The sequence below is a fragment of the Octopus bimaculoides genome, chromosome 10 (genome assembly GCF_046866305.1).
Source record: "Octopus bimaculoides isolate indiv1 chromosome 10, ASM4686630v1, whole genome shotgun sequence".
Taxonomy (NCBI): Eukaryota; Metazoa; Mollusca; class Cephalopoda; order Octopoda; family Octopodidae; genus Octopus; species Octopus bimaculoides.
The window spans coordinates 14825009-14842567 of record NC_142937.1 but is presented as its reverse complement, the minus strand read 5'-3'; the positions used below and the strand labels follow the sequence as shown (position 1 = coordinate 14842567).

Below are 17559 nucleotides of genomic sequence, written 5' to 3'. Positions count from 1 at the left end.
GATTCAGCGTGACACAGAATGTAACAAGGCTGGCCATTTGAATAACAGGTCCAACTCATTTTTGCCAACTCAGTGGACTGGAGCAATGTGAAATAAAGTGTCTTGTTCAAGGATACAACGCACCACCAGGAATCGAACTTACAACCTTATGATCATGCACTGAATACCCTAACCACTAAGCCACATACCTTCAAAAACAGAATCTTTTTTTTTAACAACTTGCTGGCCTTGTGCCAAAACTTGAAGCCAATATGTATCTAAATCAACAACTTCAAATAACTACTGCATAACAGCAAGAGCAGGTTGCTGCATGACAAGATTTCTTCATTAAATACCTTGTTTAATTGATTATAGATTACTACAAAATACTTAAGAGATCAGGGAACTTAATGAATCAAGCTGATTCCTCAAAACAAAATCAACTCTTTTGGATCACTGAATCAATAGGGTAGCATAGAACCAGTTAAGGAGTTATCAGTAGCTCATACACTTAACCTTCAAACACTTAAGTCCACTTACTTGTAAATAGACTCTGCTGAGTAGAAACAATATTTTGCTAAGTTAGACAGGGCCTGGGCCAGTTTTTGGCCAAAGTATATTCAAGTTATCTACAATCAGCAGCAACACTTTAAAAATTGACAAGTGTTTTGTTAGTTTGCAGCAATAAGTTTAATTTTTTCTGTAGGTGTCCCTAGAAAACAAGCTCTTTTATAGACTTTTTTATGCTTTAGTAAAAGTTGGGTAGTTCCCTCACCCTTTGCACTCACCTATATCGAAGCCAACAGGACTTAACACTCACTAATGAATCACTCAGGTCACGAAATTAATTCAAGTAACTGACTCAATTACTTGACGTTTGTCAAACTACCAGGTCTAGACTGAGTTGGTTGGTTGGCTGGCTGGCCGGTTAGATGGATGGGTGGGTGGATGGATGAACAGGGGAATAGATGTGGAACTGGATGGGTAGATGGTAGGCTGGAGACACACACACACACGTGACAGAAGAGGTTCTTTGCTCAAAATAGTTTACTAGAGCAATTATGAAAGATGTAGAACTGGATGGGTAGATGGTAGGCTGGACACACACAGGGCGGTGAACTGGCAGAAACGTTACCGGTATTTCGTCTGCCGTTACGTTCTGAGTTCAAATTCCACCGAGGTCGACTTTGCCTTTCATCCTTTCGGGGTCGATAAATAAAGTACCAGTTACACACTGGAATCGATCTAATCAACTTAACCCCTTTGTCCTTGTTTGTCCTCTCTATGTTTAGCCCCTTGTGGGCAATAAAGAAATAAGATGGTAGGCTGGACACACACACACACACACACACGTGAGAGAAGAGGTTCTTTGCTGGACACACACACACACACATACATGAGAGAAGAGTTTCTTTGCTCAAAATAGTTTACTGGAGCAATTATGAGAGAATTGTTAAACTTTCATTTTGCTATCAGAAACAAAATTTTCTGAGGATATTTTATAAACATTTACCTTTGGATTCATTGAAATATTTCCTTTGAACTGTTGACATACAACAGTTTGAGAGATTATTAGATATGACTTGGAAAAGTTTAGACATGTTTCCATTTTCACAAGCAGTACTTGGTATCACAATCTGATATCAACAAATGATTAAATAAATATTAATAGAAAAGTGATGCAATACAATATTATGGAAGAAAAAAATTCATATATTTATATTATATGCAAATAGTTTTGAGTAAAAACTTTATGAAATTTCATGTTGTATAATATTTGATCTTCCTTGAGTAAATTTCTAAGCAACAACATTCAGCATAGCACAAACAGCAAGTACAACCCCTATTACAGAAATGTTTCATTTCTGAAAATCTTGCCAAATTAAGGAATTCTGTGGCATTCTAAGTTACAGCAAGATTGTTCAAATGAATACTGCTTCCATAATGTGGGATGCCTGTACTAAGAAAAGAGAGAAGAAACAAAAACATTATCATTGAAATAAATAAATCAAGTACAGGCATGGGTGTGTGGTAAGAAGTTTGCTTCCCAACCACATGGTTCCGGGTTCAGTCCCAAGGTGTGGAACTTTGGGCAAGTGTCTTCTATTATAACCTTGGATTGACCAAAGCCTTGTCAATAGATTTAGTAGATGGAAACTGAAAGAAGCCTTTCATCTAGGCACACCTACCATCATATTCACTTTTGCTTTATTTTGTCGTAGTACTATATACTTAGTAAATACAAAAAATATCACACATCTATCACTGACATTATTCAAACTACATAAAAATTTATTAACAAACAAAAGTGGAACATTACTTGATTTTTCAAACAATGGAATTGAAGTATATATATATATATATATATATATATATATATATATACACATACAAATATATATGCATATAAAATACATATACAGGGTGCAGTGAATATACTGTCATCTAAATTGTGCAAAAATGATAATAACACTAACATCTCATTTTAACAGATATATTTACCAAAGTTACATAAGAATATCTTGAAATACTAAAGAGTAAATTTATTCAATAAAATCGCCATTGGCTTCAACAATGGCTTCCAGACGACTTTGGAATCTCCTGCAACTCTTCTGGACGGTCTCCTTGATGAATGCTGCCATAATCTTTGCCTTCAGTTCATCTTTGATGTTACAAGGAGTTTTGTTGGTCTCTCACTCAACTGCATCCCATACATAATAATCAAGGGGGTTGCAGTCTGGGGAGTTAGGTGGCCAGATGTTAGGGGTGATGTGGTCGCAGAAATTGTCTGACAGTCATGACTGGGTTCTCCTGCTTGTGTGGCATGGTGCAGAGTCCTGTTGCCAACCATAGGGTCTTCCAGTAGCTACTCTCTTCACCAGCACAGCACTATCTCTTCCAAGCACTTGATGTAGGCCTCAGTGTTGAGTCTGAGGCTGTGAGGGAAGATGACTGGAGACATAACGTCACCATCTCTAGTTATCACTCCAAACACCATGATGTTGACTGGATGTTTGATTTTTATCACACTCAGTACATGTCCTCAAATTGACACCCAAATACTGTAGTGTTTGTATTGGAGCTTCTGGTGTGAATGCCAAGCAGTATTGCATGTCATTTCCAAATTTCTGGCAGAGTAAATTGTGTCATAGTGCTGTTTTTGGCACAGATGGTGCCCAGCTGACCCTACTATACTATGTAATCAACAAAATCAAAAACAAATAATGCACATGTGCAAAATTTAAAATATATTATGGCAACAATTCACCCATCGCACCCTGTATATACATATAAATACATACATCTATCTATCTATATATATATATATATATATATATATATATATATCATCATCATCATCATCATCATCGTTTAACGTCCGCTTTCCATGCTAGCATGGGTTGGACGATTTGACTGAGGACTGGTGAAACCGGATGGCAACACCAGGCTCCAGTCTGATTTGGCAGAGTTTCTACAGCTGGATGCCCTTCCTAACGCCAACCACTCAGAGAGTGTAGTGGGTGCTTTTACGTGTCACCCGCACGAAAACGGCCACGCTCGAAATGGTGTCTTTTATGTGCCACATATATATATATATATATATATATATACTTATACATACATATATACATTTATAAATAAATGTGTGTATGTATGAGTGTGTGTGTGTGTGTGTGTGTGTGTGTGTGTGTGTGTGTGTGTGTAAATGTCTTTGTATATGTGCTTGTCACCCCTACAACAGCTTGACAACTGGTGTTGGTGTGTTTACATCCCCATACATAATTTAGCAGTTCATCAAAAGAAACCAACAGAATAAGTACCAAACTTAAAAAAATAAGTGCTGGGGTCAATTTGTTCAACTACACCCTTCAAGGTGGTGCCCCAGCATGGCCACAATCCTATGATTGAAACAAGTAAAAGATTTAAAAAATAACAAAAGGTAACCCAGCTTACCTCAATCGGTTGTAGGATCTGAAGTTTAGTCATGACTTTTACATAGGTTTGGCTATCTGAAAACTGGGACAGCACTAACACTGGGCATTTCAGATCAATACTAGCCATTCCAATTTCTCCCTTTGCTAGACCTCGGCCTTCAACAAGAGCTGTTAAAAAAAATTACAAAAGCAAATAAATTCCATCAGTTAAATCATATCTTTCTGGCTCTCTCCCTCAGTTACAACGAGCGTTCCAGTTCCATGGGGCACCAAAATCTTTTAAGTGCTTAGGACCTCTATGGCTCTTAATCCAGCCCTGCCTATATGGCAAGTTAATTTTATCCCTGATGTTCACTTTTCCCTGAATATGTATGCTTTCATCATCATCCAGTGTTTTAAATGCAGGTTTTGTCCCCGTTAACGGGGGTGGCCAGATCTACCTCAATGCCATAGCAACTGAGGTAGTCAGGTGCAGCCCACCCCAACCTTTGGGCTGGCTGGTGCCCATTCTCCTTTGCTTTTTTGGAGCTGGATTTTCTACAGGGAGCATGTGCTTGCTTACCCCCAACATCAGTTTCTAGACATGAGTGGTCCCGAGACCTAGTCTTCTACCACAATTTTTAAGAAATGTGGTGGAAAACTAGCTCGGGAAAGCAGGGATACTACTCTGAGACCCCTTTCAAAGACCCTCTACCTATAAAATAATTAATAGCAACAGAAGTAGTATTAATACCAAAGGGTAATATTTATCCCCACTGAAAAGTGGATATTGTGTTAGAACTAAGAATACTGCAATGGCTACCATGAGAGAACCCCTCACTTGGACTTGTAGTGCATATAAGCACTCTTTGTTATCTCCTGTTAGCAAGAGATAAATCAACCGCCATCATCATCAGTCAAGGTTTTTATCTGATGGTAAGTATTACAATGAAAAATTATTAATTTGTACTATAAAAATATTGAATTTTTTGGACTATGGACAAAGCCATTTTTTAAGGAATAGGCATGACAGTTGATTGAATACTTGATAGTATATTTTGGTTGCATAATGAAATATGGTGTCCTTTCCAGCAATTAATCTTGATTAATTATTCAGTTGATTTACTTGAGAAATTATAAACAGTAAATGAATAATTAACACTTAATAATTACAGGAAAAAAAGTTATAAACAGCAAATAGTATTATTACTTTAGACAGAAAACAAAAAAATATCTTACCTGCAATAACTGCGTTATTATCAGAGTTCGTTGTAGATGATGTATATGGAGTCCGTTTCACAGCAGATGTTTTAGTCAGAGCAGGTGAGATTAATTTAAGACGATCACTTGATGAGGAAGACAACCTGAAAAAAAAAAGCCAACATGATTCAATTCCTAATCTTAATTATTTATTAAGCTAATTAATCATTTAACTACTGCCTTTTTTTTCATTTCGTTTCTCATTACACGAAAAAGATTGTGCTCTAATGTTACTCAATAAAAAAAACCTAAGTGTTCCTTAATTTCATGAAGAGAAACAGAGTCACAAAAAGCAGTACTTTTTTTTTTAAAGCAAATGAAAAATTAAGCACAATTCTTGGATTAAATACAGCTACCTTCATTAGGTAACCCAAGTTTAGCCCTGACTTTGCAGACTTCTGGTCATTACTGTCTGATTTTACATCATTTCTGTAATTGGTTCTTGATGTGAATTGGTGTGTTGAAACAAATCTTGTTGTGTCTAGGGAGGATCACTATGCATGTGTCTGATTTTCTTATTCTAGACCTGTTGTAGAGCTAGAACTAGATTATATATATAAGATACAAAATGGGACAAGAACACAAAACATCCAGACAGTTAGGCAATACAAAAAAGAGACAGCAAAACATCCAGATAGACGATACAAAGAAAACAAGGATGGGTCATTCAGAGTTTTCTTTCCTCAGTCAAGTTCCAGATTATCTTTGCAATTTCAGTTGGTTATACAGGAGATTGCTCCAATCTGGCCAGCCCCAAAGAAAAACTAAGCTAAGAGCATTGATTCCTTGTAAGACAGCAGCGAATGTATATGAAAACAAGGACAGAAAAAAACGGAGAATGTTACACAAATACAAATAACAGGACATGACAACAGAACTAGGTTATATTGGTTTCAAATTTTGACACAAGACCAGCAATTTCGAGAGGGGAAAAGGCAATTATATCAATCCCAATACTCAACTAGTACTTATTTTATTGACCCCAGAAAGATGAACACCAAAGTCAACCTCAGCAGAATTTGAACTCAAAACACAAAGACAGACAAAATACCACAGAGCATTTTGCCCAACATGGTAACAATTCTGCCAGCCCACCACCCTAGAACTAGATTATATTAATATGGTTGTAATTTTTTAAGATAGTAGGATGTGCTTTGAAGCAGATTTGACTATACAAATTGCAGGTTGACTTTATTGGTTGGGTAAATTAATTAATGATGCTTTCAGAATGAAAAACAAGTAATTAAGTTGGTATTAACATACCTAATGTAGCAGAACAAAAATTTTACTTAAAATTATACTTGCAATGAGGAGAAAAAAATACCATAAAGTTGAAGATCAATTCTCCAAGAAAGGCAAAGTGTTCAACAGGTACTTATTTCTGGGACCCCATAAGAATGAAAGGGAAAGCTGGCCTCAGCAGTATTTGAAATCAGATTGTAAAGCCAGAAGAAGTGCTGCTAAGCATTTTATTATATTGTTATATGAGGTGGTGAGCTGGCAGAACTGCTAGCATGCAGGGCAGAATGCTTAGTGGCATATCGTCTGTCTTTACATTCTGAGTTCAAATTCCGCTCAAGTCAACTTTGCCTTTCTTCCTTTCAGGCTCAATAAAATAAATACCAGTTGCATACTGAGGTCGATCTAACCGACAGGCCCCCTCCCCAAAAATTTCGGGCTTTGTGCCTAGAGTAGAAAAGAATAAAATAAGTACCAGTTGACCACTGGGGTCAATGTAATTGACTTAATCCCCTCCCCCAAATTGCTGGCCTTGTACTAAATTTTGAAACTAATTGTTATATAATATCTATTTTTATGGCTTAGTTACAAGAAATTCACTAGCTTAGACCTTTTAGTAAGATCTCTAAGACTAATTGAAAGTAAAGGAGAAAAAAAGTATAACTGTTACAGTAGGAAGCAGACTATTAAGGTTTCATGTTATTTTCAGACTAAAAACATGTTTAAATGCTTTAAAAAATGGTATTCAGTGGGTGAAAGATCAGGAGAACATGGAGGATGTGGTAAAATCTACTATTCTAAATCTGTGAGTTTCTGCAGTGTCATTCTTGCAACATGTGGCTTTGCACTATCATGGAGCAGAATTGGGCCATGCCGATTCAACAATGCAGGTCTCATGTTTTGCAAGTGAGCATGCATTTCAGTGTGCTGATTGCAGTAAACCTCTCTTGTAATGCTCTGAATGGCTTCCAGAAAGCTGTAATGGACAACGCCAATTGCAGACCACCAGACAGTCACCATAATCTTTAACTGATGCAACTTTGGCTTTGGGAAATGTTTGGAGAACTCATCACAGTCAAGCCATTGACCTGACCATTTACGGTTATCATAAAGGATCCACTTTTCATTACAAGTGACTATTCAGTCAAGAAAAGGATCATTGGTGTTTCACAGAAATGGCATCGAGCACACTTCAAAACACCAAACTTTTTGATTTTCATTAAGCTCATGCAGAACCCATTTATCGAGCTTTTTCACCTACCAACCTTTTGCAGATTGCGTGAGACCATTGCAATGCCGACACCAAGTGCCTGAGACATTTCTCTGACACTTTGACGTGGGTTTTGTCCAACAAGTGCTTTTAATTGTTCATTGTCAAGACTGCATGACCGTCCTCCACCTTCCTCATCTTCAAGGCTCTCATCACCACTACGGAATTTCTGAAACTACCTTCGTACTGTGCGATCACTCATGGACTCTCTTCCCATGCTCTGTTGATATTGGCAGCAGTTTGGGAAGCATTGTGCCCAAGCTTGAACTCATGCAAGAAAAGTAAGCAAAGGTCCTTTTTTTGTTATGTTCATAATTAAGGGCGCCTATGCTTCAAGAATGTTTTCTGTTTGAAATTAGTAGAAAATTATTAAAGAGCGTTCACTAATTATTAAGCATGTTGAAATTCACATAAAATATAATTAAAATACTATGATAAAATTGCGTTTAAAAACACAACACTTAGAGTGGCCATTATTTTCAGAACAACCTAATACATGGATGCCAGGGAAATATGTCCTATGTGTCACATGTGATACACAGGACAGGTAAATAGTTAACTAGTTCTTGTAGATTCATTTTAGCAATAATCAAAATTAATAAATATATTTAATGCTGAGTGAATCAAATTATATTTATTAGGAAATTCTTTTTGTGTAACGATCAGGGAGGACTATAATTTAAGGTTGAAAACTTAACAGTGGCTTTTGGTTAATAATGATATTCTGAGACATTACATTTATTTTAAAAATTCATTGACCACAACTGTTAAGACAATTACTGACAAATTTTATTGGTAATTATAATTCCTTAATGACCTGTTAAATTGTCCTCTTATCAGTGAAATACCAGTAACACACAAACATATATACATACACCAAAAACAATGCTTTTTTTATATATATGTGTCTCTGTTTTCATGTCGACATGGATGAGATAATTTATGCAAAATTATTGGAATGTATATTGTAACAGCTGGATGCCTTTTCTATTGATAACTTCTTCCTAATTGTGAACCGGAAATAGTAAATATTGGTCAAACAAACTAACATATGTAGGACAATATGCTTTGTCCAAATTCACACAGAGAAGGCAGTGAGCAGGCGAAACCATTAGCATGTCAGGTAAAATACTTAGCAGCATTTCTTCTGGCTCTTCACGTTCTGAGTTCAAATCCCACTGAGGTCAACTTTGCTTTTTGTCTCTTCAGGGTGAATAAAACAGAGTTTGAGTCAAGTACTGGAGTCAACGTAATCGACCTACTCCCTCCCTTTGAAAATAGCTGACCTTGAACTCTGCAACGGAGTGGTATCCCATTGGGGAGAAATGTTATGGCCTTAGTCACTTATGTGCCATGGAAACTGAGTAACCGGACTTATAAAAACTGGGATGCAAGAAAAACAAAATAATGCCCAGTGGGTGCAGGCATGGCTGTGTAGTAAGAAGTTTATTTCCCGACCACATGGTTCTGGCTTCAATCCCATGGTGCAGCACCTTGGGAAAGTGTCTTCAACTATAGCCTCAGGCTAACCAAACGCTTGTAAGTGGATTTGGTTGACAGAAACTTAAAGAAGCCCATCACACACTTGCACACACACATATGCACACACACACACACACACACACATGCGCATGAGTTGTCTAAGAGACCATAAGTCAGAGAAAAGATACACTCATATATCAGTCAGTAGAGTGGGATTATACAGGGTGTCCATAAAGTCCCTTTACAATATTGAGATTAAAAGTATGGAAGTTGTAAAGCTAATTTATGGACATCCTATATATATGTGTGTGTGTGTGTGTGTGTGTGTGTGTGTGTGTGTGTGTGTGTGTGTGCATGTGTGTCTTTGTGATGGAGGATGTCCCCCGCCACTGCTTGACAACCAGTGTTATTGTGTTTTCATCCCTGTAACTTACTGGTTCAGTAAAAGAGACCAATAGAATAAGTACTAAACTTCAAAAAAAAGAAAAAAGAATAGAAGTACTGGGGTCAATTTGTTCAACTAAAAATTCTTCGAGGCAGTGCCCCAGCATGGTCACAGTCTAATGACCAAAGCAGATTTTAAAATAAACTAACTTTGCTGGCTTTATGAATTCATGGATTGGATAATTATGCAAGGACTTTTTCTTTTTTGGGTAGCCTCATCAAAGTAGCAGATGAATGTTACTACTAGTTTAACCCCAGGCTGATTCGCCGCCAGCTGGTTTTCAATGCAAGCACTGTACCCTTTATGTACAGGGTGTCCACAAAGTCTGGGTACATGGGGATTAACACTTACTTTAAGAAATTATTATTTCTTATATTTCATTGTTTATGTTATGATTTTATTTACTCCATGTACCCAGACCTTGTAGACACCCTATACAATGCATTGCTAGCAGGGGGAGCGAACCGCTACTACCCTCCAACAGCTGACAGGATCATGGGACCAGCCTGTTTCAAGCTAATAGGCTCACGTCAGCCACGAGTGTAGCTAAGATCCGTTTTTGTCAGCAATATATTGTAAACAAACTGACCATTGGTCACTGATTTCCAACAAGCAAAATAGCTAGTTATAAAATCTCAAGAAGAGATAGAATAGTAACGTATACTAAACAGTACAGCGAGTAACCACATCAAAGTGGCAGATGAATGTTACTACTACTTTAACCCCGGTCCCACAATCTTCCCAGCTGTTGGAGCGTAGTAGGGGTTCACTCCCACTGATAGCAATGTACAAGGTGTCCACAAAGTCTGGGTACATGGAGTAAATAAAATCATAACATAAACAATTAGATGTAAGAAATAATAGTTTCTTAAAGTATGTGTTAATCCCCATGTACCCAGACTTTGTGGACACCCTGTATATATATATATATATATATATATATATATATATATATATATACAGGGTGTCCACAAGGTCTGGGTACATGGAGTAAATAAAATCATAACATAAACAATTAAATGTAAGAAATAATAGTTTCTTAAAGTATGTGTTAATCCCTATGTACCCAGACTTTGTGGACACCCTGTATTGTACATAAAGGGTGTAGAGCTTGCACTGAAAACCAGCTGGTGGATAATGCACCTGGGGTTAAACTAGTAGTAACATTCATCTGCCCCTTTGATGTGGCTACTCACTGTACTGTCTAGTATACGTTACTATTCTATCTCTTCTTGAGATTTTATAACTAGCTATTTTTCTGTTTTTTATTTATGTAACAAGAAAAGTAAGGCCTGTGCCTTCTTAAATCACACATCAGACATAATAGATGATTCAGTACCTTTGTTCTGAGTATGGTGTAATATCCTCTCTTTGGCCCAGATTCTGCTGTTTCCTCTTGGTTCCCATAAATATAGGCTTCTTATTGAAGACACTGACAGATGTATCTGAAAACTCTGATTCATCAGAAGTAGCGGGTGTTTGTAAAAGTCCAAAATCTAAAAAGAGTTTCATTTCAAGATTATTTAAATCTTAATGATGGAAATATTAAAACATTTAATTTAAAACAATGACAAAACAACCAAATTAAATCCACAATCAATACCTTGAAATTAATCCTTTCTTCGGATAACCACATGGTTTCAGGTTCAGTCCCTCTGCATGGCATCTTGGATAATAGTCTTCTACTATAGCTCCAGGCTGACCAATGCCTTGTGAGTGAATTTAGTAGATGGAAACTATGTGGAAGCCCATCATGTGTGTGTGTGTGTGTGTGTCTTTGGGTTTGTCCACCACCACTGCTTGACAACTTGTGCTGGTTTGTTTACATCCCCATAACATAGCAGTTTGGCAAAAGAGACTGATAGAAGAAGTACCAAACTTAAAATATGTCCTAGAATGGATTTGTTCAACTAAACCCTTCACGGCAGTGCTCCAGCATGGCTGCAATCAAGTGACTGAAAGGAGTAAAATGCGATCAATATCCTGAAATTAATCCTCTCTTTGGACAATGTCAAAAGTAAATGTTCTCTTTCAGTAAATATAATTAAATGGTTAAAAAAATCATAATCACAAAATTGCTTACACATTCATTCCCTTTCAACTTCTTACAAGATTTTGCCTTTATCATTTTTCGCCTGTTTGAGTAGGATGTTTATTTTATATGTGACTGTTTTAATATTAATCCCAATTTAAAAAAAAATTTTATTACTAAAATGCATTCTTGTTTATAAGAAACAATGCGAAACATAACAAACATGTTTAAGAAATAATAGAAGTAATATTTCTGATTTCTAAAATGCAGAAATACAACAGAAAAATGAATTATTTAATTAAAATAAAATAACTGCTTACTGTATTTTGGTTGTTTGATATTTGTAGCCATTTTTGAACTTCAGGGTCTACAAATATAATAGAATAAACATTTTAATTAAGCATGAAGCTTTAAGGTTACAAAGTGGTGTATAGAAGGTTGTGACATTCATGTTTTTCTTAATTGGGTAAGCTGGCAGTATCATTAGTACACCATGCAAAATGCTTAGCAGTATTTCATTTGTCCTTATGTTCTGAGGTCAAATTCCATCACAGATGACTTTGCTTTTCACCCTTTCGAGGTCAATAAAATAAGTACCAGTTACACACTGGGATCAATGTAATCGGCTTAACTACTCCTGGGCATGAGTATAAAAACTACAAGCTATGTTGAAAAAGGGTGGCAGAGTAGGCTCATCAAACCAGTATGATCTCTGGTTCAAATTCACACCCTCCACATCAGATCATGGTTGGTGGAAAGAAGATGTTGAGGCCTTTGTCCTGCAGCAATCCAATCCAATTGTATTTCAAATGAAGTAAAATGAAGTAATTTCAATGGTAATAGCTGGAATATCTTTGCACATAGATCAGCTCAATCAGGAACTGAACTGGGGTTAAACAACATTAACAACAATAACATATCTGTAAAAGTTTCAATGTATGGCACTACAAGTAGTTATATATATATATATATATATATATACATATATATATATATATATATATAGGTTAAAAAAAAACACAAAAAACAATAACAAAAAAAAGCAACATAGTGAGGACGTGATATGGATAGTGTTATTGGATGCTCGGGAAAGGAAGGAGAGAGAGTATGACATTTCGGGCGGAGCCCTTCGTCGGAAAGATGGAAAGTTCGGAGAATGGAAAAACGGAGGAAGAGGAAAATGGTACCGATGCCCACGAGGTTACATTGTGAAAGGACCGGAAGAGGCGGTTTTATATATATATATATATATATATATATATATATATAAATATATCTTTTCTCTTTTATCTTTTACTTGTTTCAGTCATTAGACTGTGGCCATGCTGGAGCACCATCTAGAAGAATTTTAGTCAAAGGAAGTGACCTCAGTACATTCTTTTTTTAAAGCCTGGTACTTATTCTATCGATCTCTGTTGCTGAACTTTTTGAATTCCTTATCTCTATCACTCATGGACATGATTACAAAACCAAAACAACACAACATCCATGACTTTTGGAAATATTTTTCACACTCAGAATTGCTGAAGCATGGAACAGACTACTTGTATCAGTTGTCAGGACACTACTTCCTAAAAAATTCCATGCTTCCTGAAATTTGCCACATGCACACCTGATGTTCCCCTCCATCTTTTTAAACAACTCAGTCATTGTTCACTTCCTCTGCATTATTCTATGTACAGTTCATGCACTTTTGGCTACCTTTTCTCATGAGCTGTAATACACCTCAGCATTGTATACAATAAGTTTGTTATTATTTTTATATCATCTTCACACAACATTTAGGTTTCCAACAGAGATATAAAGCAACACATCTGATTTAAACTTAAATCAATATCATTTAAACCTCCAATTTCGTCAAAACTTTTCAACATCTTGTCAGCATAACTACAGTTTGGTGTCTGCTCAACTATGGTTCTTCATAACTTCCTTAAAAAATACGTATTTTTTTATAAGATTTTGTAGATATATTTTAGATGGTGCATATTAGCTCAGTGTTTAGAGCATTGGGCTCATGATCATGAGGTAGTGAGTTCAATTCTCAGACTGGGTTGTGTGGTGTGCACTTGAGCTACACACTTTATTTCACGTTGCTCCACTTCACTCAGCTCTAGAAATGAGTTGCAACATCACTGGTGCCAAGCTGTATCGGCCTTCGTGTTTCTCTTGGATAACAATGGTGACATGGAAAGGGGAGGCTAGTATACATGGACTACAGCTGGTCTTCCATAAACAGACTTGAGCCTTGGAGGGAAAATTTTTAGGTGCAATCCATGGTCATTCATGACCGAAGGGGTCTTTACCCTTTTACACTTTATTATGATTATGTTGAGAAAATTTGAAAAAATACTTCAGGATGAGGAGGGGATGATTTTTAAAATTCCTTTAGGATGAAAAATTTCCGCTGGTCTTTTTCAAATGTATATTTTTTAATGAAGTTTTCCAGAAATTTGTTTTGGGATGTAGATTACGATTATCTTGATAAAAATAACAAAAAAGTTTTCATGGAAGCATGTGGAGCATATTTCTGTTCGGATGGGCAACAGTGTTTCTACATAACTTCCTTCAAAATGAATATTTATAAAGGAAATTTTGCAGAAATTATATTTAATTGTTTACGTTACGATTTTATTTACTCCATGTACCCAGGCCTTGTGGAAACCCTGTACAATGAGTGACCATTAAATAAAACTATAAACTATTAAAGTAAATATCTCTTACATGCATATATCTATAAACATAAAGAAGTGTTTCATTTATATTTTTAGTTGAAATTATTTTTTCAGACTTACCAAAATATTTCTAAATCTCTTATTTTTTGTATTTAAATTACAAACGAAAAACTTTAAAATGCGAGATGCATGGGAGATAACTGCGATTAATATCTGGTTGGTATATTCAGTTGTACTCTCTCTCTCTCTCTCTCTCTTTACTCTTTTACTTGTTTCAGTCATTTGACTGCGGCCATGCTGGAGCACTGCCTTTAGTCGAGCAAATCGACCCCAGGACTTAGTCTTTGGATGCCTAGTACTTATTCTATCGGTCTCTTTTGCCGAACCGCTAAGTTACGGGGACGTAAACACACCACCATCGGTTGTCAAGTGATGTTGGGGGGACAAACACAGACACAAACACACATATATATATATACACATATACAACAAGCTTCTTTCAGTTTCCGTCTACCAAATCCACTCACAAGACTTTAGTCGGCCCGAGGCTATAGTAGAAGACACTTGCCCAAGGTGCCACGCAGTGGGACCGAACCCGGAACCATGTGGTTGGTAAGCAAGCTACTTACCACACAGCCACTTCTGCGCCTATATAAGATTTCTCAAAAGCCAAGAAAAAATATCCATGTAATTTTTGTTTTTTTGTTTTTTCAGTCATTGAATTTCGACCATACCAGAGCACCACCTTAAAAGGTTTTAGTTGAACAAATCGATCCCTGCATTTATTTTTAAGTCTGGTACTTACTCTGTCAATGACTCTTATCGAACCACTAAGCGGTGAGGGGACCTGGAAACTGGAAGAAGCCCGTCATCTCTCTCTCTCTCTCTCTCTCTCTCTCTCTATATATATATATATATATATATATATATATATATATATATATATATATATATATATATATATATATATATATAAATAGGCGCAGATGTGGCTGTGTGGTAAGTAGTTAGCTTCCCAACCACTGCATGACACCTTTGGCAAATGTCTTCTACTATTGCTTCGGGCCGACCAAAACCTTGTGAGTGGATTTGGTAGACGGAAATTGAAAGACCGTCATATATATGTGTGTTTGTGTTTGTTCTCCCACCATCGCTCGACAACCAATTTTGGTGTGTTTACGTCCCCGTAAAAAGAGACGATAGAATAAGTCCTAGGCTTACAAAGAATAAGTACTTGTAAAGAGACAGATAGAATAAGTAGTAGGCTTTAAAAAAATTAAGTCCTAGGTTCGATTTGTTCAACTAAAACCCTTCAAGACGGTGCACCAGTATGGCCACAGCCAGCTGACTGAAACAAACCTTAAAGGTTAACCTAAAGTGATGTAGCCTCCAGCCTCGCAAACTTGAGACCGCAGCCACAAACAAGGCTACCTGGAGGTCAATCACCAATACTGCTGCAGCTGCCTTTGAGGAGGATAAACGGCAATGCCTCGCATCCTCTGTCCTGTTCACAAACTACCAGTGTCCAACCCACGTGCGCCTGTGTGCTTCCGGCTTTGGGTTGCAGAGCCACATGCGTTCCCAACACTGACTGCTGAGATCAGATTACGTCTTCATCGGAGATCGATAGACTACCAAGAAGAAGAAAAAGTATATCTGTATGTATGTCAAATGTATTAGTTTGACGTTCAAGAAGATTGAAAAAGTCTTTGACGTTTCAAGCCTATGCTCTTCGACAGAAAGAGATGAGAGGGAAAAGGGGAGAGAGAGAGAGAGAAAGAGAGAGAGAGAGAGAGAGAGAGTGCCAGGATTAACAGTTCCACCAGCTGACAACGAGCGTCCACACAGTTTCTTCCTACCAGATTCACTCGCAAAGTTTTGGTCGGCCTAAGGCTATAGTAGAACACTTGCCCATGGTGCAGCGCAGTGGCAGTTGGAATGAACCTGGAACCACGAGCTTGTTAATCACACACCCATGCCTGCACACTTATTTATATATTTAACTCTAATTACTTATAAAACTGCTAAAGAATATAATTTACAAAAACCAAACATACTGAGGTAAGACAGGCGCAGGTGCAGTTGTGTGGTTCGAAGTTTACTTCCCAACCACATGGTTTTGGGTTGAGTCCCACTGCGTGGCACCTTGGGCAAGTATTATTCTATTCTAGTCTCGGACCAACTAAAGCCTTGTGAATGGATTTGGTAGACGGAAACTAAAAGGAAAGGCCTATTGACGGTTGAGAAAAATTGAACGACTAATAAAATTAATGTTACTTCCGTCAGAGTAATTTCTGGTTATAACAAAGCAGAACTCCGAAAGAATGATACAAGCAATGGGAGGGGGGGGGCGAAGAAAGGCAATAAGTATAAATATAAGGTAAGTGGAAGAGAGATAAAGAGGAGAGGGTAAGAGAAGTGGTTATTTGGAAAAGAAAGACTAAAAAGAAGAGAGGGAAAGTGCTTTTTACGTGGTGTCACGGGTGCATTTTATGTATTGCCGGCACAGATGTTTTTTACGTGGCCCCGGCACAGGACTCTTATAAGCCAATTCTTTTCAGCAGGAAGAGCAACATCATTTTTGCTGTGAAAGTAGGGTCTTCTGTAGCGCAGCAAGGTGCCAAATATCTCGGTCCTTTGTCACTTCATCCATAAAGTTCAGTGTTCTAAGATCGTCTTTCAGTACCATGTCTTTCTGGGTCTCCGTCTTCCATGAGTTCCATCCAGTTTGAATGATCGGCTCTTCTTTGTAGAGCTTTTTCTACATCCATCTACATCACATGATCAGTACTTTGGAAGAACACTGTCGATTATCTAACATTTGAATATATTAATGGTTCATAGTATATCAACCGGGAGAGATACGAGGCAAAGTTGATTTCAATTCGTTACTTTGAGAGATTAGATGAATACTATAAAGTGTTCCATACTATAAGGTATTCATTCTCTTACCATCTTTTTTCTTTTTTTTTTTAACTGTCTTTTCTTGACTTTGAAACGAAAAAGTCGTGAAAGAGTACAAAATGAACCGATTCTGTCTCAGCAGATAGACAGTACTTCGTGTATCAAAAGCATAATAAAACATTGCGAAGATTAAACCCAGATTATAAACACGGAAAAACACGACCAAATGCTACAGTATCTAGTCCGACACTCTACCATTCCACAGCATTATTTTGGCTAAAATAGTTAGAAAGAAAGAAAGAACGAAAGAACCCAGCTCATTTCCTTACTAGTGTTTCTGACTTGGACAATACAAGTAATGG

General features: G+C 37.0%; 1 protein-coding gene across 1 annotated transcript in view; it reads right to left on the bottom strand.

The window, feature by feature from the left end:
* The window catches only part of LOC106875011 (mutS protein homolog 4), a 67735-nt gene extending 53246 nt beyond the window's left edge, over positions 1-14489 (bottom strand). Inside the window, exons 1-6 of the mRNA XM_089358391.1 lie at positions 14414-14489; positions 11942-11988; positions 10929-11085; positions 5133-5257; positions 3934-4082; positions 1493-1616 (exon numbers count right to left, since the gene is read on the bottom strand). Coding sequence (XP_089214517.1) covers positions 1493-1616; positions 3934-4082; positions 5133-5257; positions 10929-11085; positions 11942-11972 — 586 coding nt within the window. The 5' untranslated portion in view covers positions 11973-11988; positions 14414-14489. The remainder of the gene's footprint in view (positions 1-1492; positions 1617-3933; positions 4083-5132; positions 5258-10928; positions 11086-11941; positions 11989-14413) is intronic.
* Between the last annotated feature and the right edge of the window lie 3070 nt (positions 14490-17559).